General features: G+C 40.7%; 1 protein-coding gene across 7 annotated transcripts in view; it reads left to right on the top strand.

The window, feature by feature from the left end:
* The window catches only part of MCF2L2 (MCF.2 cell line derived transforming sequence-like 2), a 164,105-nt gene that overhangs the window by 120,011 nt on the left and 19,089 nt on the right, over positions 1 to 25,005 (top strand). For all 7 annotated transcript variants that reach the window (XM_071812609.1, XM_071812606.1, XM_071812608.1 and 4 more), the window contains 8 exons: positions 2,832 to 2,924; positions 3,420 to 3,512; positions 6,556 to 6,681; positions 10,948 to 11,169; positions 12,496 to 12,588; positions 12,867 to 12,945; positions 19,686 to 19,758; positions 22,918 to 23,027. In XM_071812609.1, the coding sequence (XP_071668710.1) occupies positions 2,832 to 2,924; positions 3,420 to 3,512; positions 6,556 to 6,681; positions 10,948 to 11,169; positions 12,496 to 12,588; positions 12,867 to 12,945; positions 19,686 to 19,758; positions 22,918 to 23,027 (889 nt within the window). The remainder of the gene's footprint in view (positions 1 to 2,831; positions 2,925 to 3,419; positions 3,513 to 6,555; positions 6,682 to 10,947; positions 11,170 to 12,495; positions 12,589 to 12,866; positions 12,946 to 19,685; positions 19,759 to 22,917; positions 23,028 to 25,005) is intronic.

Below are 25,005 nucleotides of genomic sequence, written 5' to 3'. Positions count from 1 at the left end.
TGCAGAGCTCTGGGAGGATGCTCACATTGTTGTGGATTTACATTTCTCCTTCTTTGTATGTGTGGAACAATCCTGCCACAGCATTGTGGTAGGCCTGTTATTTGAAACAGACAGTTTTTTAGATTCATACTTGAGGAATATTGCCCTGTCTGATCATACTGGGACTTTTCAGCTGTGATTCCAGAGTTGCATGAAAGTGTCCTGAGAGCTGCGGTGGGACACTCTGCTGCCTGAGTCCCTCTGTCCCTCTGCCGTATCCCCACATGCTCTCTCATGGATGTGAACCTTTTTTCTCAGGCGATGGCAGAAACAGCCTGTGGAGTCCCAGCCTGTTTTGTCTCTCTGGCTTCTCTCCTGGAACTTGGTAGCAAAATCAGATAAAAGATGAGATGGAAACACCCCTCTTGTTGTCACTCCCACTTTGCCTGACCTTGTTAGGGGATGATCTTCATATGACCTAAATTACAATTAAGGCAGCTCAACTTTGCCCACGTGGCAGCTATTATATGATACCATCACCAAGATGCCTGATCTCACTTAAAGCCCTGCACAGGTGCTCAGTGGGGAGGGATCAGTACTAAGTGCTTTGCAGGATGGGCCTTCTAGTGCTTTATTAGCAGCAAGAGGAACACTGTGGGCTGATCTGCTAAACATGGGGCTGGGAAGAAGGCAAGCTTGCCAAACCAAGGTAAGGATACCCAGAAAGAACCAAAAGGTGTGCCAGGTGAGGTGTCTGGCAAGAGTGACTTGCTGTGACTTACCACTATTTACTTATTCATATTGCTAACCTTGGAAAAAGAGTAATTTAATAGGAGCCAGCAGCTGGGGCATGTGGTCATTCAGGGAGAAAGAAACCTTTAGAAAAGGAGGGTATCTGTGAAAGGACCATAGTGGCTGAACAGAAACCTGTGAGTTGGGTTCAAAGGGCTAAATTCTAATCTGAACTAAAATTTATTCATAAATCAGCAATCAAAAAGATAATTTGAATTGTGCATATATACCACATATGTAAAAGCGTATGAAGACATTGTGATGTAAATCACTGCAGAAAGGAAAAGCGTTGCAGGAGAGATAAGCGTGGTGTAAAGGTACCAGCAGAGAGTCATGACCTCTGGATATGAAAATAGAAATGTATGGAATGTTTAAAACTGGGATTTGAGTAATTAGGCAATTAATTATTTCTTAGCATTTTAGATTCTGATCCCAGTAATTTCATCAGGAATTTTCTATTTCTTTCACTATTACAAACCTTAAAGTTGTATTTAAAGATGTAAGTCTCTGCCTGAGCAGGTGGCACTGATTTAGACAGCAGGAGATTGCATTTTCATAGGGTGGTTCCACTATGACAAATTACAGGTAAATTGTTGATTATTGTACCTTTTATTTAAGTTAAAATTGGTATTTCTCTTTTAATCCTAATACTGCTCTTGACTGTTGCTGTCTCTATTCTTCTTGTCCAGTCCAATCAGGTTTCTGTGGACCAGGAACAAATTGTAATGCTTGATCACACTTCGTTATTACTTCCAGTTTTGTGGGTTTTACCCCCTACTAACTTCCCTCCAAGGCAACATGTACAAACAATTCTATTTGTGTGAAGAAAACACTACACCTGTTTTGTAAGAGCACCATTAATACTTTATTGAGTTGCAACAGGGCTTTTTGTATTGTGTAATCCTTAATGCAGTAAGGTGTTGCACGGCATAGCTCTGCTTTGACGTCTGATTCATCAGGGAAACTCCAGCCCAGGTCTGTGGAGGTAGATTGCAGCAATACTGGTTTCTTCTAGTAACTCTATGCAAAACAAAATGCCTTCCCTGCACCAGGAGTGTGTAGGCACTGTCTGGTGGGCTGAAAGCAGAGAAGCAAGAGCCGGGAATTCCTGAACTTTATTTTTGGCGCTGTCTTGATTCACTGAGGTCACATCCACCAGGATAGATGCAAAGATGAGAAGCTCCCAGGTGGTCAGATGCAGCCAGCCCAGCTTGGGAATCTATATGGTACAGCCAGCTCTGCTTAGATACCCATATAGCATAGCCAGCCCTGCTCAGGAATCTATATAGCACAGCTTTGCAGCCACCTGGCTGCAGGGCTTCTGTGCCACCGGGGTGCACAGTCAGTGAGCCAAGAACCTGGCAGAACTTGTCTGTCTGTGTCCACCCCTATAGTCTAGGGAGCTTAAAATACACCTCTCTGGGCTTTTATAGAGATTGCCTTTGTTTCCACTGAAGTCAGTGGGATTTTTTACCAGGGTGTAGTCAAAGGGCTATAGTTAAAGGTAAATGAAAGTCAGGTGAATCCACCCACTTCTAAGTTGCAGAGGACAGAGTTTAAGCACTTCCACCTGCCTGGCCTGGGACATCAACAAGACAAACTTGCTACTGTTTTCATTAATCCTTGTACTATTGAGAGCCAACAGTATTTTCAAAGTGTTTTGAACATGTAAACCTTGGCTAAGTGGTGAGCATTGTTAGCAATTGCAGGTCTATGCCAGTACTGTTAACAAACTTTACATTTCTAATGTTTATTTTTGTTTGTTTTCAAGCCATCTCTTCCCCATCTGGAAGATAACAGTTTTGCAATTAGATTATGTGTCTGCCAGTCTGCAGTCCCCTTGCTTTGTGCAAAAAGTGTGAGGAAGAAAATTTCACTTTCAGGTGTATTTACAGGAGTAAAAGGCAAGTTTGGTAGCTTCAGTGTGTTTTTAACACACAGAGTTATCACCATGAATTAATGACTAATGTTTGCATGGAAGGTAAGAAAAAGTGTCACTCAAAGCAGGTGCTCTGTGGATTCTTTTTTCTTACCTTACTTAACCTCTCCTTTTCTTGCAGAAAGAGGACCTCCAAATATATGAAAAATATTGTCAGAACAAGCCAAGGTCTGAAGCCCTCTGGAGACAATGTGGAGACAGCATCTTTTTTCAGGTGGAGTTTCATTGCAGACTAGCAGTGCAAGACCATCAAAGCTTGCTTTCCTTCTGTATCTCATCTTTCTTTAGAAAACTTCGAGAAATACCCAGACTTTTCCACACGCTGCTCACAGTGATGGCGAGTGCTCAATGCATGTCAAGGTTCTTTCTATGCAAGACTGGGTGGGTAGAGCAGCAAATGGATTCCCTGACTCTTCAGGCTATACCCAAACCAAACAAGTGCCGGCTTCTCTGCAAACCCCAGATGATTGCGATCTCATGAGCAGGGCATGCCAGATTTCGACACCAAGTTGAACCTAAACCTTATCTCTTGTTTAAATATATTTTGACTGTGGCATAAGTAACCTGGAAACTCCTATGCAGATGGAACAAATTTCTCTCTCAATTAATTCAGACATATAATCTTTAAATTACCAAATGATAATGGTCTTGATGTCTTGCCTGTGCTTCAAGAAACAATTGCATTTTTCTTCCCTATTGTCTCTTACAGGAGTGTCAGCGTAAATTGGACCATAAACTCTCACTAGATGCTTATCTCTTAAAGCCAGTCCAGAGAATCACGAAGTACCAGTTGCTGTTGAAGGTAAATTCTCCATGACAGTGCAAAGAATTCCAACTCATAGCTTGTTTTACTTACAGAATTGTGTATCAGCATTATTTTCTGAAGGACTACCTGGAAAGGAATCCTCTCTCACTTCAACAAATACTTTGTAATGCTAAGTTGTAAAATGGTAACAAACAGTCAAAGAAAGGACTTCTATTTCAGAATGAGAACTGCTATTACTTACTAAGAAAGTAATATATGCTGCTATGTATATACATTGTTTGATATATAAAAAGTAAGATATTTTATATAGTAAGTACTTTATGATCTTTATTGTTTTATTTATCTTTAAACAGAAATTGCATTTGAATTACTGGATTAGTAGACGATCCTACAGTTTGAAAACAGGAACTGATGCTCTAAATCCTGTCTCTGACATCTGTCTCTGTTTAACAAAACTCCTTCAGCTCTCTGAACCTGATATTTTCCCATGGTTGTTACTCCAGCCTCTCAGAAGGAGCAACTACCTTTTGGTGCTTCTGTTTTACAGACCCAGCTAGGAAAAAAATGTCTGTGACTTTTCCATGGGGTGAATATCTGAATTTCCCTCTTGGTTTAGTTGGATCTGTGAGTGGTCCATGCTTGAAATTCTGGTCTGAACTGGGCTAGGGGAAATGTATGCTCTCAAACCAATGACATTTTTTGAAGATGATGGCTTAAATGTCTGTCTTCATCTCCGTCGTTCTTAATACCAATATTTACTGGTTTTTCCTTATGGCAGGTTATGCAGGTGGATTATATGCTGTTCTCAAGCCTCTGGACTTAATCTAGTGTTGTGTAATGTCATTAAACTTAGTGTGAAATTTGCAATGAAGATTTTAGGTTGCAATTTTATTTGCTAATTGCTACCATGTGCTGGTCAAGTTGTGCCAGTTTAAGCCATGTGGGGATCTGGCTGGCCATTCACTTGTGCAGTATTTCTGTGACCCGTTTATTTAATCCAAATATCAAAGTGGGACACTAACAAGGATGCAACTTCACTGGTTCCGGTAGATTTACATCAATGTAATCCAGTAGTAAATTTGGCTCTATTTTTTGAAACTATTCTGTGGGAAGGGAGGAAACGTCAAGGCCTTCAGAAGAGTAAGACTAAACTACATTCTAATTTCAATTTGAAATACAACTATAAATAAACCCAAGATTAGATCAAGGAGTGAAATTCTTAGGCAAAACAGGTTGCAGCCATTGGGGTTGAAGCTGGTCAGACCAGTTTTGTACTGGCAATAAGGCACAGATGTTTACTTTGTCAGGGATTAATGAGACCTGTGAAAATGTTGCATCCCTGGCTGCAGGAGCATTTAAAAGTGTAAGAAAATGTGAGTCAGTGAAAAATTGGTAACAAACATCCAAGAACCTGTGTGCCTTCAGTGAATCATTTTAGATTCTGGATCACAATTATTGCAGTCCTCTGGTTTCAATCAGTTTATCTAATATTATAAAGCAGCAGGCCCACTATACAGAGAGCAGGAACCCATTCTCATCCTGGAAATTGTACAACGGGTACTACAGGAATGCATCCTGCCTTTACTTTCTGAACCCTGGTCACCCAAGCACTTCAGAAGAGATTGCCGCTATTGTGTAGTCCTGTTTTACAGGAACACAACCGCCTCAGCTTCTGGATTAAATTATTTCCGAACTCAAAATGTGGCTGAAAATGACATGACTGAATGAAAACCATGTCAATGGCCACCTTTTATGAAGGAGTCTAATTCTTACTATAATAAAGATTCCTAAAGATAGAAGAGTTTTTATTCATTCTTAGGTTTACTTCTGGGGCCTATTTTCTCTTGAGATTGTCATCAGCATAAGGAAACAAAACTAAACTCCCTTACTGTACCGTTCCGGGTGAAATGTTGTTATTAGAATAACTTATTTCTTGATTTCTTCACAGGTTGCATTTCTGAAGTGAAAATTTCATCCAGCCAAACACTTTTTTCATTCCCCTGTTAGATGTATAGGGCAGGGACAAGTCAATAATGATGAATAAAATGTTTATTTGGTTATCAATTCTGTCACTGAAACTATTACCTCATTAACAACCAATAAACTTAGTCTTCCCTAGATGCATTTAGCAAAGATACAGAGTCCAATTCTGACCTCAGGTGAATATTCGCTGGCAGTAACTGCTTTCAATACTATACAGTGGGGAAAAAAACAATCAGTCCATCTCAATCAGGTTCAGGGCTCCTCTATAGGCAGAAGAACAAGAGGCAATGCAGTTGATTTCATTAAAAATGAAGATCTTAGTGTCTTTCAGGATTTGCGTAGGTTATAACTGTTGGTTACAAAAAGAGAATTAAGACTTCAGCTATGACTAGAACTTTTCAACCGAAAGACACATATAAAAATAAGAAAAGTCATTCTTGTAAAGAACTGTACTAGGCTAGGTAAGCAGCTGGCCCTAAATATTTGTAGCTCTAAAAAGGATTTCTGTATGTGAAGTGATTACAGAAATTGAGCCCTCAAAAGGTTTTGTTTGTTTCTTTCCTTGGGGCACATACTTTTTGACTTGTCCAGAACTTTGCCTATTGTTCCTTGTGCAAGGGTTGGAGGGTGGAATAACTTCCTGTATTTCAAGCAGAATATAATGTTTGATGACTTTTTGCTTGAGGTCATCATTGTTCTTCAAAATTACTATCTCTCATAAAAGGCTTCCAAATTTGTAAATGTAGATCAGTACATTGTAGTGCAGAGACAGAGAATAAGAGGTGGGTAAGATTTATAGTAACCTGGCCTATTTCTCCCCCCCAAAAAGATTAACAGCTGAAAAATATGTACTTTGTGGAACAAATTGCAAAGGGAAGTGGTAAGTTCTTTAACACCTGAAATTATATTGAGTTTCTTTTCTAGCAGATGTGGAGTTTAAAAAAAAAGCAAACCTGGATGTAATTCTGTGACATGCAAATAGTTCATTGCAAATATGTCAGAATTATTCTGTCTCATCTTAAATGAACCCATAAAACTTGGCTTCTGGTATAAGTTTTCAAGTAGTTTTCATATCTCTCTTTTTTTTCTTAATCAGGAAATGCTGAAGTGCAGCAAGAATTCAGAGGATACCGCTGAATTGGAAGAAGCCCTGGCCACAGTGCTTGATATCATCAAATCAGTAAATGACTCCATGCACCAGATAGCAATCACGGGATATGAGGTATTATTTGCTGCTGTTCTGGCTCTGGTCTTGACCCATCCAACGTTCCTGACATTGATCACATTGTGTCTATGGCTGGTGCACCTTGCAGGAGCCTGTGCCGCATTCTTGAAGGCTGCCACTCAGTGGCATGTAGTGGTGACTGAAATTATGTGTCACCATAGCAGTCATGTGGAGGTGGGGGTGTGAATGAGAGGAGGAAGTGGGACAAATGCTCTCATTCTGAGTAACCACTCCGAAAACTCAGTTGTAGGTGAGGGGTAGCAAGTGTGACAGACGTAACTTAAGAAATTTCTGGAAACTTTGGCTGCTATGCAACTCAAGTGTTTCCAAATCTTTTGCACTTAAGGAGGAAAATTTGGCTTCCCTTTAAAGTGGGTGATAGAAGCCATGCGAGCAACTGGCAGAGTCACTATCTGAAATGTGAAATAACAACCACAAAACAAATCGAAGGCCACAGATGTATATATCTGTGCTGAGTCGCCATTGAAGTCATATGACTTTCAAGAACTAGTGTTGCCTACATAAAGCAAGCCCATAAGTGAGAAGTGGAAGCGACTGACAAAAGAGAAACTTGCCTGGCAAAACAAGGCCTGAGGGTGACGTGGGTGCCTGTTTTGAAGTAGCTGCAGGATGAAATGTCAAGAAAAATAATGTGCTGAGAAGTTGGATTCAAATAATTACTAGATCAGAGTAACAGGGTTCAGTCTGGATGCCAGAAAACCGATATTTTGTGCAGAATGTGAATTCCCAAGAAAGCAATGGGATCTTTACTGACTGTGTCTGGGTGGGAAGAGTTATTCTGTGTTTTGCAGGGTGGAGCGGCTTCAAGAGTTTTAATTTGTATAGTTCTCTTTTGTGCAAGTGTATCTGCATCTGGTAGTTGAGGAAATTCATGCCCTTTGTCAGCATTATTTTAGAAATGAATTTACCTGCTTGTTTGGCTATATGTCATAGACCCACTGCTGTACACAGCTGGACATGCTCCTGTGAGTTGTGCATTAACACTGAAATGAGAATGTAAGTTCTTACCCTGCAGTAGCTGTACTAGGTTGAATGTGAAGCAGTGCCCCCACCTCATTAAATGATTACTAAGCACATTGACAAGCTGTGGTGTCTGTGGATCAGAGAAACACCACTGGTCCTAAGCATAATATAGGTCTCTCAAACCTGACAAAAATCAGTAAAGCACATACCTCCCCCCAGCCTTCTGCGCAGCTCTGAGATACACCTGTTGTGGATTGATCAGCAGACTCTTGGGCTTTGTCGTTGCACCAAGAGCTGGGGTTGCATTAATAACATAGCATGAAGTTTTCCTGCTTAGTTTAGATTAACAGTATCTTTTTGATAGGACTTCCATCTAATTTTCAGGTTTTCTCAAGGCAGAAGAAGCCTCCTATATTCAGATTTGTTGGCTGAACAGGAATAGTTATTAGCTTTTTAATTTCTCCAACATACAAGGTCAAACCCAGCATCTGACTGCCAATGAATATTCTTAAAGAATTCTTTACTAATCTCTCTTCTGATGGAGCAGAAATCCTACACATTTTTTAATCTTCACTGAAAAAGAAAATCTTAATTTCAGTAACACAAAAGAAAATGCTGGTCTTAAAATGAAATATTTTATACTGGTGTAATTTGATGTTAAAAAGTATTGTCAGCTATATGTTTTATTTAAATGTACAGAGACAAAGTGGCAGCATAAAGTCACTCACTGCAGATAATAATTTGTCCAAATATATTTAAAATATTACTGATAAAACCATAAGCTGAACGGTAAAATATATTTAATTCTGTATGTTTTATGAAAACAAACCTGGTTCACTTTAGTAGTCAGTTTTCCTTTTAGTTTTCCTACTCTTGGGAAGCTGTTTTGCTTTATTTAAAGCCAGTGCCCAAGCTTGTGTTCACTTTTCCATCACAGTGGACAAACTTTCCCTTCTGGTGTCTTTGATTTGTGAAAAGTTTTTCCTGGACAAGTATAAGTGAACGTTGAGACACATCTCTGCTGCTTTCAGGTTTCTTCACACTTTATTTTATGTACTTTCTAGGGACAGGTGTCTTTGCCCTGGTGCCCCTGTTCTCAGTCCTTGGGGTGGTTTTGCTTGATGTGACTTTTGCAGTGACAGCTTGCTGGCTCCTCCTGGGGTTTCCAGCAACTGCTGCACAAACTGGTAACTTGCACATTGCTGAACATGTTACCTTGTTCAACAGCTTCTCTTTTGAAACAACCAAATCTTCATTTGTATTTGCAGGGAAGATAGGAATTTTCCTGTGTCTTCCCGGCCCCCCTCCCCCCCCCCCCCCGGCTTGGTTACAGCCCATTTGGTTTCAGTAGTGAGCCTTTTCAGCCTTCTAGGTGTCAGGAGAAATAGCTTGTGAAAGGTTCTCTAAACCATTCTGCTTATGGCTAATTCTGAAGGTCTCAGAGGTTCATTTTAGAAAGACTCTTTAAAGCCCAAATATTATTATTGCAGACTTGGACCAGTCAACATGGGCATGGGAAGCTCATGCATACAGCACGTCTTTTAGCTCCCAGTTTCTACTGTTTCTGCTTCATTCCCAAAGAGAGAGATATTTTTGTCTTCCTGTGTTTCCCAGTTTAAATGTATGTAGTTACAGCGATTTTACAAAAATTTGTTTTTAAACAGTTCTGTAAGGGATGGGCAGAAGAGCTGCTTCTGCAGGAAAGGTAACATACTATCCTGAGCAGAGGGGATATATCCAGGTTCTTATCCATAGAAATGTTGAGGTCATTCTTTTGCCTATTCCTTATTTTCAAATCTAAGGGTAATTTTGTACTCAGGAATTCAGAGAGGATTCCTGTTCCTTTTTGGCTTCTGTTTTTGAATTTGCTGGCCTTCTGTGAAACATCAGATACTAGTCCCAAGGAGTAGATTATTTCCTCTGCTTTTTTAGCTGAACTGAAAGACATGACGAAGTGGAACGTGACTGCTGTGTAGCACCATGCTGACAACATTCCTGAGATGGTTGCTACATGATTATTGAATGAGGTCAAACTGAAAGAGGATGAAGCAAATCATTTAGTCTACCTGTTCCACTTGTCCCAGGAGCTCAGCTGTGATGCCAAATAAACACCTCCCATAGCTCATAAAACCTCACCCCATCTTGTGGCCTCTTTCCCACACAGGCACAATAGAAATACTTACCTAGAACACCTTTCAGAGAAGGATATTATGCCAGCAAAAAAGCAGGTTTTGTGGTAGCTGATGCATGCTCTTAATTGCATAGGATATTCTGCTTCATGTGCACATGCAGACTTGAGGAGCTGAACTCTTGTGTAAGAAATTGCTAACCTTTAAGTCTGGGCTTGTTTGGGTGTGGGTTTGTTTTAATATTTTTAGTCAAAGTCACAAGAAGAGTAGAGTAAAGCTTGGAAAACAGAACTTTTAGAGGTGTTTCCTACTATCATCCTAACATTTGCATACAATCCAGCCTGGCTAGTTTGTCAATGAGTTATGCAGCACTTAAGTCATTTGCATGTATCTCATCTTCCATAAACATGAGATACAGTGTATTGTTCTAACAGGGAATAATTATGTTTGATATAGTGATTCAATCCTCCATTTTAAATAAACTTCCTGTAGGACAAAATATTTCCATCCACTAGCACACATTACCAGAAAAAGTGTCCTCCTCTCTATTTGCTACCAACACTGAAGAAATAATTCAGGGCTTGTCTTTTGTTGGATTGCAGCAGACTGCCAACCCTGTCCATCCTCTTTCACTCTGAAGTGGTAACCTCTCACATCACTTGCTCTAATTCCTGGTTTTGCCCAGGGATAGATGCAGATTGTAGCAGAGCAGAAACTGAACCTGGATCTTTTGGAGCCAAGGCCTTTGCTTGGGTATCTGGACTATGCTGGGCCTTCAGATTGCCTTGGAGTCACGAGTCTTAAAACCCATTTCTTGTCAGAAGATGCTTTCTCTGAGGTCATCACAGGGAATGGCCTGTGTGTCAGATCCAAAGAGGTCCCGAGACAGACCTGACTGTGAATGGGGAAACAAACTGGTAATTATGGACATGGAAAACAATGTGTTAATGGTTATATGGAGAAAGAACGCAGGTTTAGCAAGGAGACATGCTCTTGGGATTCCAACTGTAACACATCCACTCTCCAACACAAGGGATGCCAGGGCATGTGCCTCTGACTGGAGGCTTAAACTCTATGAGGGGCAAGAACTGTGCCTGGGATTACCCAAGATTGAATGTAGTGTGGGCTCTTTCTTTTCCTTGCTTGTTAGGGGGATGTCAGTGAGCTTGGCAAGCTGTTGATGCAAGGTTCCTTCAATGTGTGGACTGACCACAAGAAGGGGCACAACAAAGTGAAGGACTTTGCTAGATTCAAACCGATGCAGAGACACCTCTTTCTCTATACAAAGATGCTACTCTTCTGCAAGAAACGGGAGGAGAACACAGATGGCCATGAGAAGACAGCTTCATACAGCTTTAAAAATTCATTAAAGGTAATAAATGTTGTAATGATGAGAGAAAAAGTAAATCTGGTGTTCTCACAACGTGGGGATATTTCCATGTGCAACTCAAAGAAGGTACACTCTCTTGCAACACTGAGTAAATGAAAGCTCCCAATTAGTTTTGATCTGGAGATGAACCCAACCATACATCCTACAACTCCAGACAAGAACCTTGGTTTTGCAACTTGATACAAAGGGGCACCTTGTGTGTTCTTGTCCAGCATCCTTTAAAGAGGAGCAAGACTGAATGGGCCTGCATCTCTCATTGTTCTGCCTATAGTCATCCTCCAAGTTCAGTTATATTGAGAGTTGTACTATTAGCTTCAGTTGAGCAGATATATTCCATGACAATAATAGCTACAGATAAATCACAGTGCAGTAGAGGTGCCCTTATGTTTGCAACCATGACATTTCCAGATATGAGTCAGGACGATTTCTTTTAAGATTCACAAATAGGCCAAAATTTCCCATTAAACTACTTGGTGTGACACTCGTGACTTCAGACAACTAACATGGTCATCAAGTGTAAAGCTGCAAACTTATTACAGGGTAAACACACAGGAATTGTAATAGAACGTGGTTCAAGGAGTGAGCCAATTCATATAAGTGTTTGAAGTTTATTTCTGTGGAGGCAGTAGGAATGATGACATAATCAAAGCTGTTTAAATCTTCAAATCTAATGCTTAGGCAAACCAGAACAAGGGGGATGAACAAATACAGAAACAAGATGAGAAGATGATAGTGACAGCTGGACTTCAAAATTGTGGTTAAGAAATTTAAGAAATCTAGAATTATTTTCTTAAAGTCCTTGCTGATCTTGCCTAGTTAGGCACTTAGCACCTTGCTGAGCTTTGTTTTTTCTCCTGAAACTATATTGAATATTTTTGTGTTGTCTGGATCTCATTAACACTCAAAAAGCCCTGTTACATCCCTTATCCTTTCCCACCTCAACAGGTCAGTAATGACCTCCTCAAAGTGAAAATTTGTGTAGGTGGACAAAAGCCAGGATAGGCTTGAACCCGCAGTTCAAGCTAAAACAGCAAAGAGGATAAACTCATGATCAGACTTTAGCTTGTGTTACTTTTGAGTACTTACTCTTTTGTTTATGGTGGTTTTTTTAACTTTATTTTTCCTGAAACAATCAAAAAGAGGAATGATAAATTAAATCCTGAGAAACAGTGTTATGAATTATGCTTTTAATGATTCCCTGAGGTGCAGAAGTGAATGCAGCCTTTTAGAAACACTTCTCAGAGGATAAAGAGTTTAAAGACTTGGTATTTTCCAGATTCCAGCTTCTTCTTTTCTATTTTAAAACAGATGAGCACTGTGGGCATTACAGAAAATGTAAAAGGGGATAACAAGAAGTTCGAGATCTGGTATAACGGCAGAGAAGAAGTCTATATCATTCAGGTAACAACAATGCTTATTTTTCCAAGGACTATACTTCCTTTCAACTGAATTGTTTTTAAGAAAGTTTCTAGTTTTGTGACTTTCACTGTCCTATATACTCAAGAAACAATAGCTTTTGGAAGCTTCATTGTTGTGTTGGCACTGAAATTACCAATTCATCATTGTGAAAACGGTCATGATTTTGTGTAAAAAAGGAAAAAAACGCAGGTCAGGACAGCCAAGCGATGGGCAGCATGCTTTAACCACATCTGCTTTGCCTTGTCCTCTTGTGTTCTCAGGCATCTTCTGTTGAGCTGAAAAACACCTGGATTTCAGAGATTCGCAAAGTCCTGACAGGACAACTGGAAGCATGTAGAGGTAGGACAGAGCGAGATCTGGTAACGTTGCCTTCCTTCTGTAGCCGTGTGTGACAACATGGAGCTGCGATGAGTTACAGTGAATCCAGCACCACCAGTGAAACCAGCAAGAATAGATCTTCTGTGTGAGGATCAGTTGGGCAGTTGCAGCATTGCTCAAGCCACAACCCTAGAAACAACTGTTCACATCAGTGTGCGAGGAAATGGGGTTCCAGTCTTAACTCTGTGCCTTCTCAGAGGACCTGATGCAAAACATCTCCTTCCACATCCATGACTGGACACAGCAACTGTTCCTCTTTGTCCTGTTGTTTGTTTTGCTTTGTGTGGTTTTAGAGGGTTTGTATTTAAAATCTAATTGCTCACCTTATGTTTTAAATGTCAGTTATCCCATCTTTTTATCTTAGCGACCTCCCTGTAAAATATGATTAATGATATTTCCCTCTCTCACAGAGATGTCACTATGATGGTGATTTGTGACGTGCTCAACATGTGAATGATTGAAGCCTCAGGAGTACATAAAATGACAACCTTTTTGATGTAAGATGTTAAACCCAAGACAGACAAAATTCTGTTAGGTTATTTCAGATAGTAAGAGAATATAGTGATGAAAGCTATCCCGGATGCTCTTCTGTTTATGAACAAGAATGTACAGAGTCCTAAAAGCCATTTTTCAGGCTCTCTTAGAAGAAAAAGCCATAGTTGTGTCCAATACAGATATTTCCTGAACCTTGGCACTGCTTCTCACCTTGAGCTGTCATTTTCTGCTTCTCTCATACACACAGCTCATTTTAAGCCAACACAAGCAATGCCTCTCCATCTACATCCTTCAGATTCTTAAGCAGGCTTTGTCCTAAGTGTAAACTTGTGCCTGTGCTTTAACTTTAGAGGTCACCTTTATTTTAATTCTCTGTTTCACAAAGACAAATAATTCTTACAGCCTCCGTAACTGGAAGGAAACAACTATGCAGGTTAGCCTCAGCAATTTAATCCAACCCATAACAATATACTTATTTACAATGCTTACTACTCAGATCTTTTGTTCTTATTCTTGTCTTCATCCTTTCTCTTTTTTATTCTGAATTTCACTGTGGCCAGTCCAGCAAGAACTGCTGAGGAAAGTACTCAAGATTCTTATCAGTACAAGTTCAGGACTTGATCTAGGGACTCTCTGATCTGGTTTGTTATATTTACTTCTGAAACATAAAAGCTGGTTTTACTTAGGCTACTGCAGAAGGGAAGAGTAGCTCATGGAGAAAATATGTGTTCAATAGGATCGAGTGCTATTCCTCCATGTGTGTTTCTAGGCAAAGAATATGAAGCTGTATGTCACCCAGATGAGCGTTTGTGAAATCTTTGTAGGATACAAGACCTATATGCTGGAGTTACTAAGCATTTTCCAGAGAAAACTACGCAGGAATCAAGACTGAATTTTTTTGAAAACGTTTATATTTTGATATTCTTTATTGTATGATCTTAAGATCATAGGATCCTAGAATATTTCAGGTTGCAAGGGACCTCAGGGCTTCCTAGTCCAATGTCCTCCTCAAAGCAGAGTCAGTTATTGGTCAAACCAGGTTATTGAAGACTTTATCCCATCTGGTCTTGAGAGCATCCAAGGATGACTTTCATCCTACTCTATAAGCAAAATCAAGCTTTCCTTCATTGTGCAGAACAGCGACCAGAGGACAGAAGTTGTATCTTATTCTCCCTATTGCCTTTTCCCAAACAGTTACATGAGTCAAAGTCCTTATTACAGTAGTGACAGTAGGAAGCAAATGCTTTGTCCTATCATTTTAAACAGTTGTTTCTATTTCCAATGACTCATGAAAGAAGAGGTCTTAATTCATGCTTAATCCAAGACTGGATGTTTCTCCAACTGTGTGTTGTGATGAGAGAAGGAAGAGGGAGATGCTTGTTTGTCTGGGCTGTTTTTAATGGCTGTTGTTAGGAGTTGCACAGGGGTTTGGAGTGTTGGAAAGAGCCTGCTGATATGAATGAATAAAGGGCAAAGAAGGTGGCCAAAGGTATGTGGTAAGTAGTTCAAGAGTAAGGTTCACTCTATTGTTTACTGAATGGAGAAAACATGCCAAGCTGAGTCCTGCTTACCTTTCCTCCAGGGGACTGGTGTCAGGTCACTCCAAAGTCTGGATCCTACATGTCACAAAGCATTAGAGTTCATAGAAATAAATAATTTGATGGAGTAGTATAGCAGTGTATACATATTGCCAGCCCTAGACAGGGGGAGGAGCCCGGCCAATATAATCGACCCGCCAGGTATTCAAGGCCTGCTGACCCTGTTTTATCTTTTCCCATGGCCTACGTAATGCCCATAAATGTAATTCTGTACAAGTTGCAGAGTGATGTGTGCATGTTTTAAAAGTATATGATAGCAAAGGGGTTTGATTGTGAGCAGTGTCCCATGCCTGTGCAGTGTAACCTGATGGATGTCCACAAGCTATAGGCACATTTAGAGCTCAAGCATGCAGCTTGGCAGAGGTCATAATCTAATTCCCTATTGTCTTGTGACTCAAGCAGGTCAACTCTATTGTGCTCTTCTATTAACCCTTCATAAGGCAAAGCTTCCTGCACAGAAGATTTAGGGATAAAAGTTCTCCAATATCCTAAAAATCCCAAAAAGTCATGTAATTGTTCTACCATGAATGATACAGAAAACTGCTGGACTGTTTGCTATACCTTCTCTTGTATTTATCTAATCTGTCCATGCCAAACTATTCCTAAAAATAGTACACTAGGATCTTTTGTTTTAGTCAAATTAATTGTCCAGCCTTGGTCCTCCTAATGCACTTTGAGAAACTGGAGCAGCTGTCAAATTTCTGATTGTGAAACTGCCATAATCAATAGATCATCAATATAATTGCAAACAGTAATGGTACCTGACCATAGTGGTGTATTAGCTGGTAGCTTTTGGTGGTAAATAGAGGGACTGTGTTTGTATCCCTGAGGCAATGCTTGGAAAGTATATTGCTTTTGTTGCCAAGTAAAGGCAAACTGGTCTTGCACTGAGGTGGCAGGCGGGGTGGGGGGTGGTATGGTGTTGGCAGTGGGGCTAGGGCTGGTTGCATTTTTGCATAAACAATAACATTTGCCATCAGCAAAACATTTCTGATGGTGTGATTCCACTGATTTCTAGTTAGTGGCTTGTACAAGATCATTCCTTGTTTGTTTGCTCATCACCTGTGCTGTAGCTCCTTTTGGTTTTGCCAGTTTTGTTATATTTGCCATGTGAACAGAGGGTTCCGAATTTACAGCCCCAGTTTCCTTCAAGGTATTTGCTAGAGCAGCTGCATTACCCTCAGCATTTGTCACTGGTGGTATAACCACAGGTTTTAGCGAGGCAGGCACTCCCCTCAAAAGCTGCGTTTCAATACTTCTCGTCACTGCTACCCTGTCTGTATCAGATGCCATAATCAGCTAATGAGTCAACCTCATCTGCTGCACTAAATAAATACCCTCCTCCTTTGTACACCAATTTCTGAGAGACAACAGCAATTTAACAGGTTCAGCATATGCCGGTAGAAGTGCTGCACACAAACATTGATATAATATAGGTGCAGTAATATCTCATCCATCACAGGATATCTGATGTTTTGCAGCTGAGCATATCCTCGTTGTAGCTGATCATTTGTTACAGGGCTTAATAAATCATTTTAATCTGCTAATAAATGGATAGATGCAGCTCCACTATCCTAACCTTGCAAAATCCATGCCTGTGTTCCTTTCTCACTCTTCTGCTGAGGGATCTCTACAAATTCCCTTAACTCCTCCAGAGCATAAGTACACACGATCTGCCCCCCCTGCATCTGCTTGTTTCTGCTGCTGTGTTATTCGTATGGGGGGTTGTGTTCCCATTACCTCCCTGCCTTTTAAGGCAGGATCAAATTCAATATTGGAGTCTGAGTATTCACTCCAAATATTTGCATCCCATTCTTCAGGGGACACAATTAGTTTCCTAATCTGTAGAATATCAGTGCGATGAGGAGCCCACATAATTTCGTTTTTTTCCTCTAGCTTTTGTTTCTGCTCCTCTTCTTCCTGTAGCTATTTCTGCAGGTGCTATGTTTTTTAAGGACAATAATAATTTAGCAGATTTTCTACCTTCTATTTCCTCCCTCAGATCTTGTTTTTAGCTATTCAAGCTCTTCCTCTCCTGACAAGTGGCTTCTAGGCAGATACTTAGCATTTTGCAAATAATTCCCTTTCCATCCTTTATGCAGCCCCTGGCTGCCATTACCTGTTTTTCCACAGCTTTCCAATCATGCCAATTATTATGAACGCATTTCTCTGAGAATTTAGGACTCAGACTCACCCTATGCCTCCATAAATAATTAGTGATAGTGCCTGCCATCCCACTTCTGACACCAGTTTGTTACGGGGGAGAGATGTAGGGTTCTGCTTGCCACAGAACAATGTTTAAATCACTCAAAGAAAAGCATGATTTAACAAAGTTCAATGGCAAGGCTCACTCTATTATTTACTGCATGGAGGAAATAAGCCAAACCAAATCCTGCCTCTTTGCCCTCCAGGGGCCTGGTGTCAGGTCGCTCTGAAATCTGGATCCTAGTGCTCACAAAGCAAACTCTCAGGTATCATAGTTTGTAGAAATAAATAATTTGATGGAGTAGTATAGCAGGAGGGCTGGCTCAATGTGGGTGTCTGTGCAGGGGTCTCAGCCAAGCATAGAAATCTGTGTTTTTATATCCTTCTAGACTCTGACTGTTCCTCACGCCATGATTCAAACAACAGCAATGTTCGAGTCTGGGGTCTTCTTGCTTCTCATTGGTTCTTTTTCTCTGGTCTCAGATGGGACTTTGTTTTGTTTAACTGTAGATATTGTTTATAGTCCATAGCTTTGAAGGTCCTGTTTTGTCTGAATGAATCTTTTTCTTCTCAGCAAAGTGCAGAACAGGCCCTATCTCACAGGTGTCTATAATGTCGTTGTGTTAGCCCTGAAGCCATCATTTTCTCCCCATTCAATTCCATTCTTCACAGTAAAGTATGAATTAGGCCTTATTTTGCAGATGTTCAGTGTAGTCTGTAGCCACTTTTGCTAAATATGAGCAGAGCTTTACAGCACATAGCTTATTAAGTAACGTGAAGCAGATAGTATATTAAAAATCACACAACTTTGTAATTCTAGGTGATTCATTCTATTTAGTACACATTTACTTAAGCTAAATGATTGATATGAAACCTAAATTGGGCTCATCCAGTGATCTATGAGTAGTAAAAACCATTGCCATACAGCCAACTTATTTAGCAGAGAGAGCTCAAAGTTGGCTCACCCAGGCTGTCATCTTTATAGAATAAAGTGCTTGACTCATGGTCAAATTGCATATGGGGGAAAAGCATGCATGAGACTTCTTGCACCCACAACCTATCGATGTTCAGTGCACCCTTCTGCTTCATTGTGGGTTTCCTAAAAGGAGTTCTTGGCCTGGCTGCAGCTCAGGCCTTTACCTCCTTTGGGGTCTGTACCAAACTGGTGCTGGTTTGGCTGGGGGCGGTCGAATGCATCTGCCACAATCCTTTGGTCCCAAAGACCATCATTGTCTCTTGCAAGTAAAGGATTTACAGATGCAGCTTTAGAGATTTGTGCAAGTCTGTGAATCAGTCGCCAAAACCAGGAGCGGAGTGAGTGCCACGAGGATGGAGCCAGGCTCTTCTCAGTGGCAAACAATGATAGGACAAGGGGCAATGGGATCAAGCTGGAACACAAGAGGTTCCACTTAAATTTGAGAAAGAACTTCTTCTCAGTGAGGGTGACAGAGCACTGGAACAGGCTGCCCAGGGAGGTTGTGGGGTCGCCTTCCCTGGACACATTCCTGTGCCACCTCACCTAGGCGTTCCTGCTCCAGCAGGGGGATTGGACTAGATGATCTATTGAGGTCCCTTCCAATCCCAAACATACTGTGATGCTTCTGACTCCCTGCCCAGAGTGCTCCTTTCTCCCAGCATTTGCACCCACAGAACACTCAAAGTTTAATCTTCCAGTGCTGTCCCCTTGTCTGTTCTCCTTTCATTGGCTGCAGCTTCATCTTCTTCAGGCCCAGAATCTCAGCAATCTGAGAGTCTGAAAAGAGCTCCTTCCATTGCCTCTTCACTTCTCAGTGTCTGATTTTCCTGGCCCTGAAAACCAGGTTGTCAGCATATTTCTTAGCATCTTTCTTTGCTTAGCAGTTACTCGACATAAGTACAAATGAGGCTGTTTTTACCTTGCAGCTAAGCAAAAAGAGCAAACAAATGGCATTTGAACAACATTTTATTATTGCTGTTTGTCCAGGGTGCTAAGCAAAAGCATTTTTCAGAGGGATGGGGATATTTTCTACTAGTTGACTGTGTGTGCAAACGGACTCGTGCACACATGTTGCTAAATCTGCGAACCATGAAACTCGTATTCTGGGAAAAATGCCAGTAGTCCGTTCCCTAGACCCAAGTTGTACAGTGAGTTAGAGAGAGGCACAGAGGAAAGAGAAGATGGTAGGGGAAGACATTTCTTCTGCACTGAAAAAATATGGGTAGAAGAGCTGTTTTGGGTGAGCTAAGATTTCAACCTATAAGATCACTACACGCCTTTCTCTCCAAGTATGAGTATACATTTTGATTGCAGCTGCGGTCAAAATCTCCACACTCTAATTTCTCTCTCTCTCTCCCGCCTTCTATGCAAACAAGGAAACAACTTATATAATTTGGAGCAATTTCTTTTTATTTTTTCTCTAACAGAAGCAAGTCAACTGCACCAAAGAATCACTGAGAGTGTATACCATGCACCAATGGATCCATCCAATGCAAGCAGGTAACAACAGCTGTCATGGCATATCAGGGCCATGTTTTGTCTTGCCTTTGTGCTTTTGCAGTATATTCATTCGTAGTTCTCTATGTTTCGCTTCCTGGGTATAAACTTACTGGATTGTCTACAAATTCTTTAAAGACATGTAAATTCAGATAAAGGTTTTGCTCATGGGGAAACTAAAAATCGCGATGCAGAATTCATTCCAAAGATGATAATTTGGTTTTGCAAAAGAACCATATGCTGCTGATTAATTCAAATTTAGACAAAATGTATCAGAAAATTTCCAGGATGTTAAATGGAGCTGTCAGCAAATTTTTGTAATGACCCAATTGCTGGGTGAGTTTAATGCAAGTTGGCATGGGATATCACTGTAAAATTTTAACAGGATCAACAAAACCAAGAGATCTCAGGTAACACAAACAGCCTTTAAAAGCTGTACAATTTGATGCAAGAAATTTTAAATAGATGCAGTGCTGTTAATCCTGCACCATATTTTCTCTAGGCTTGGTTACATTTGCATTGTTTAACGTTTCAAGTGAAAAGGTTTAAGGGTGAAAATCTTTCAGCAAACCCACCTTGGGGTGGGAGAAAACTATTCCAGTGAAATTTGAAATGCAGTCACAAAAATGTTTCAAAGCAATCCATATGTGTGTCCTTCTTAAAAGGCTCTTAAAGTGAGAATTTTCAGAGCAGAAATTATAGACAAAATATGTCAGAAAAATATTTAGCTCTGGGAAGAAAGGCCATTTGATTAGCCATTTGTCCTAGAGTAGATTAAACCACAGGATAAATGAAGTGCTTGTTGTCCTCACCCTGCCAACTGGCCAGAGAAAGAGAGGTGAGATGCTTCTGCTCCAGATGCTGGGTTATTATAGAATCAGGAAGAATATGGTAAGTCCTCATGAAAGAACAAAGTTCTGGGCTTTCATGAATGGAACAAAGTACAGATTGTCCTATCAGCTATTATATAATAAATTGAGGTCACCCTGATGCTCTGTAAGATGTGTCTCGGAGAGAAGCACAGACAGGGGAATTGCAGCACAAGGTGGTTTTCTACTGGCTGATGTGCAACTGTGGATCCAGAATTCTCAGACTGTGGGGCCTCTTCTGCAGCCTGTTTTGGGATGCTGGGTGGAGGCAAGGAGAGGAAGGAAGAAGTTAGACTTTGGGGTAGCCACCGACATGGGCATAGTCTGTGTTTATGACTGATGTGACCAAGCAGCCCCAGTTGTGAAAGATGCTGTATGTAAGCCAGTGATAAGACAGTATTAGCTAAAGAGCAACCAGCATCATCAGTGCTCTGCCAGTGGTTGGGAGGCTAATTAATTACTGAGGCTTAATTGAACCAATAGACACCGTCTCCTGGGTTGCTCATGTGTAACAGCGACTCTATTGTTTATTGGGAATTGTCAAACCTGTAGTGTGACATTGGGGGGAACACTCTTCTGCCCCGTATCTGTTCGATGACAAAGACTGTCTCCTTTACTTTTTTACGTGCCATCACCGCACTTGCGGGTGCATTTCCAGGAGATAAGGCAGGACTGGGCTGACTCATGGCTGGAGCTGAAGTATCTGCAAAAGAGACTTAGAACCATGCCCAGGCAGCTATTGGATATCCTGAAATTACTGTTCAATCTATTTAAATTGTCTCTCTGTAACTTCTTCCGCAAAGTTTCAGTGTCTAATCCTAAAACAAGATGCCTTGTGCCATGTCTCTCTCCAGGGATGGCTGCTGCGTTTCAGCGATAATGAAATTATCTCTTTGTATTGTTTTCTAATCTGTTTAAACGTATGAATCTCAGACTATTGTTCTAACTGCTTAATTATCTGCTTTCTTGGAAATGACTGATTCAGTCATATATCCATGGAATAATATCCCACGCGTATCGATACACACAAACACTTAGCAGTTTTGCTGCAGATTCTGTTTCAGAGAAGCTTGTGTGTTTTATCAGTGTCTTTCTCACAGCTGTAAATCTTTAACTGTGTTAGCTGCATGTTTCACAGCCTAGCTGAGAAGGAACAGAGGAAAAAGAATAAGGAAATGTGAGTGTGCTTTGGATTTGTTCCCATATTTATTTTGAGCCCCATTTTGTACCTGACATCAGGCTGCAAAATCACATTTTGATTTAGTACCAGGAGGTAACAGAGACCTCGGTTGAAGTTCCATCAGAAACAGGTCAGAGGTTCAAATACCAAGCAATGAGTCCCAGGTTGTCTTGTAGTTATGAAAGGTATTCACAGATCTCTAGTATTCCAAATGTTTTGAGGTTTATAATGACACCCTGGACCTTCCCTTACAGCAAGATAAACCCTATGAATGCTAACTATAAGAGTTCATGTGTTAATTGTGAACAGCAATGTAATTGCTGACACACGTTAATAACAAGCCTTTTGGGAAAGAGTATTTCAAGTGTGTAGATATAATGAAATACGTGGAACATTCAGTCTGCCAAGGCTAACAGTCAAACACTCAAATTAAACTACCAGACCTTTGCAAAACATTGAGGATAACAACCATGAGAAAATCTTGCAGCACGAATGCCCCACAAACCTGGGGTAGAGGGGTCCTTCCCATTACAGATGCCAAGGCCGGTAGTGGTGCAATTCTGGCAAGATGTATCCCCTTGTCTGTAGTTCAGCTGTAGGTTGAGATAGCCCACTTGGATTCACATTTTCGAAGAGGAGAAGAAAGAGAAGCTGGGAGATCCTGGGGCCAGTAGCATCGATATGTTCCTCTGTGCATGGTATGACCTCTATGTAACCATCCAGTTCCCTCTTTTTTTTTCCTGGAGTCCAATACACTTATGCTGCAAAGGATGGTAGACTGGGCTCCTCTTTTCTAACCTGGTTTCCTACCCCATCCTTCCAAATCTGTTGGACTTGCAAAAAAAGCTTGTGCAGACTTAACCAGTTTGTCCCTCCATTTTTCCCTTCTCCACTCTCACTAAGGACATCCCTTACTGCATGGTGTGGAAAGGAGGCAGAACCTAGAATGGCTTTCTTCCACCATAGCTGCCTACACAGATGTAGAATTCATAGCGTACACAATTTTAAAACCTGCCTTTTGTTCCTTAAGCTTCCATATCTGAGGGTAAGAAAGAATGCTTAGTGCTCAGGTATTAAGCAGGAATGTAACTGTTTTTGTATTTTTGTCCACAGGTATAGCCGAAAGTCATCAAGTTTATATGAAAACAAATCTGAGACATCAAACGTGGAAGCATCTAACAACAAAAACAGGAATTCCAGTCCCAGTGCCAGACAAAAGAGAGGTAGGAGTTCTGACACAGAGCTTTTTGCTTCCAAAGGGTAACATGTTTAGTTTTGCACACTTATTTCTAGAGTTTGATGAGGATAATTTAAATGCATGTTTTTTAGACCCAGCATCAAAAACCAACAATGCTACAAAGCTGAGTGACTGTACTGTGAAACTTCTTAAACACCAAAAAGTGTTACCAGTTTAGGAGTTTTTAAGTCTGAGTTTTGATGCATTACAGTGTTGTTTATACAAATGGTATTTTTAAAAATATAATTTTGGGGGATAGTATGTGTATTTTAGCCTTCTATATACTGCCTAAGTATTTGGATTCATATATATTTTTGAGACTGTCAATGGACTTTGCTAACAAATTTCTTTGCTTTATGTTGAAGAGATTTTTTTTTTTTGCCTCCTCTGTATATAGGTTCCCCTTTAGAGTATGATAAATAAGTGCACATGTGATCACTGAAAGCTCCTCCATTATTTGAGGCCACAAATACAGTAGATGTAGTCTGTACAATGTAGGTTGAAATGAACATTAAAAAAACCTGGATGTCATGTGACAGCAGAGGAACAGAAAATCTTTCAACACCAGTTTCTCTTTTAGGTGGTATTTTTAAATGTTAAAGCAATGACTTTTCTAATAATATAAGAAGAAAATTGTGAGGTCTTAAAAGAAGAGATGAATGTCCAAATCAGGCTTAAAGTGACAGCAAGTTCCTTTAGAAATACAGGTGGTAAAAATGTGTGGATATTTTTTTTTCTTAGAAAAATTGGCTATTCCCCGAAAGATTTTTCATTGCATTAAGTTTCCATTCTGGGAAGAAAGTTACGGATTCTTCATTTAAACATCCAGTTTTATTAATCAAAACCATGTTTCCGTAAAAATTTATTTTTTTAAACACAGGATTTTTTAAAAGTAATTTAAAAAAAGTGGAAAAGCAGCCTTTCATTTGAAATTCATAAACTCTATTTAAAAAACAACAGGAAAATTACTGGTGTTTTTAAACTCATCCAACACACACAAGAGTGTGGGAACCGGGATGACCCTGGACGCCGATTTCCATTGTTCTGCTTTCCCATGGCCGGTGCCTCCGGGCTCTGCTGTGACTCTGCTGGCTCAGCCCCGCACCCCCCGGCTGCGGGATGTGCGCGTCCCACCGAAACTGCCGTTTGTATCCCTGGGAGACAGCGGAGCCTCCAGCTGGGACTCCGCAGAGGCTGAACTCGTCCTAAACATGGGCAGGGAGGTCTCGCTTTGGAAGGTGCGGAGGTGCTGCTGCTCGGCCAAAGCTGGCTCTGCTGTGCCACCTACTGACTGAAATACTCCCAATATCTAATAATATTTTGAAATACTGTTTTCTTTCTACAGTACAGAGGGGGAGGGCACTATTGGCAAGATATTTCGGTTTCATTCTTCTGGTGGCTAAGTGCCTGTGACTGAGTTATCTACATGTAAGAGTGTTTTGTGTGGACCTGATTGGTAGATTCACTGACTTGAAGCCATATGGGAGCAGAGTCCTGCAGGAACCTCTGGAGACCAGCTAGCCTAACTAACCGCTTTGCTCAAAGCAGGGTCAGCTGCAGCAAGTTGCTCAGGGCCATGTCCAGTTGGGTTCTGAGTATCTCCAAGGATGCAGACTCCACAAGTGCCTTGGGGATGCTATCCCAGTCTTTAACCACCTTCCCAGCAAAATAAGTTTTTTTTTTCACATTATTAAATGGAATTTTCCATATTTTAGTTCATGCCCATTGCCTCTCTCACCCTGTCACTGGGCTTCACTGACAAGTGTCTGGCTCCATCTTCTTTACTCGCTCCCATCAGGAATTTATATACATTGATAAGATCCACCTGAGCCTTTTCTTCTCCAAGCTGAACAGTTCCAGCTCACCCACTCTCTCCTTATGTCAGCTATTGCAATCCCTTAATCATCTTACTGGCCTTTCACTGGATCCGCTCAAGTGTGTCTGTGTCTCTCTTGTATGGGGGA

The sequence above is a fragment of the Patagioenas fasciata genome, chromosome 9, assembly GCF_037038585.1.
Source record: "Patagioenas fasciata isolate bPatFas1 chromosome 9, bPatFas1.hap1, whole genome shotgun sequence".
NCBI lineage: Eukaryota > Metazoa > Chordata > Aves > Columbiformes > Columbidae > Patagioenas > Patagioenas fasciata.
The sequence above is the reverse complement of the archived record's forward strand: the minus strand, read 5'-3'. Positions and strand labels throughout refer to the sequence as shown.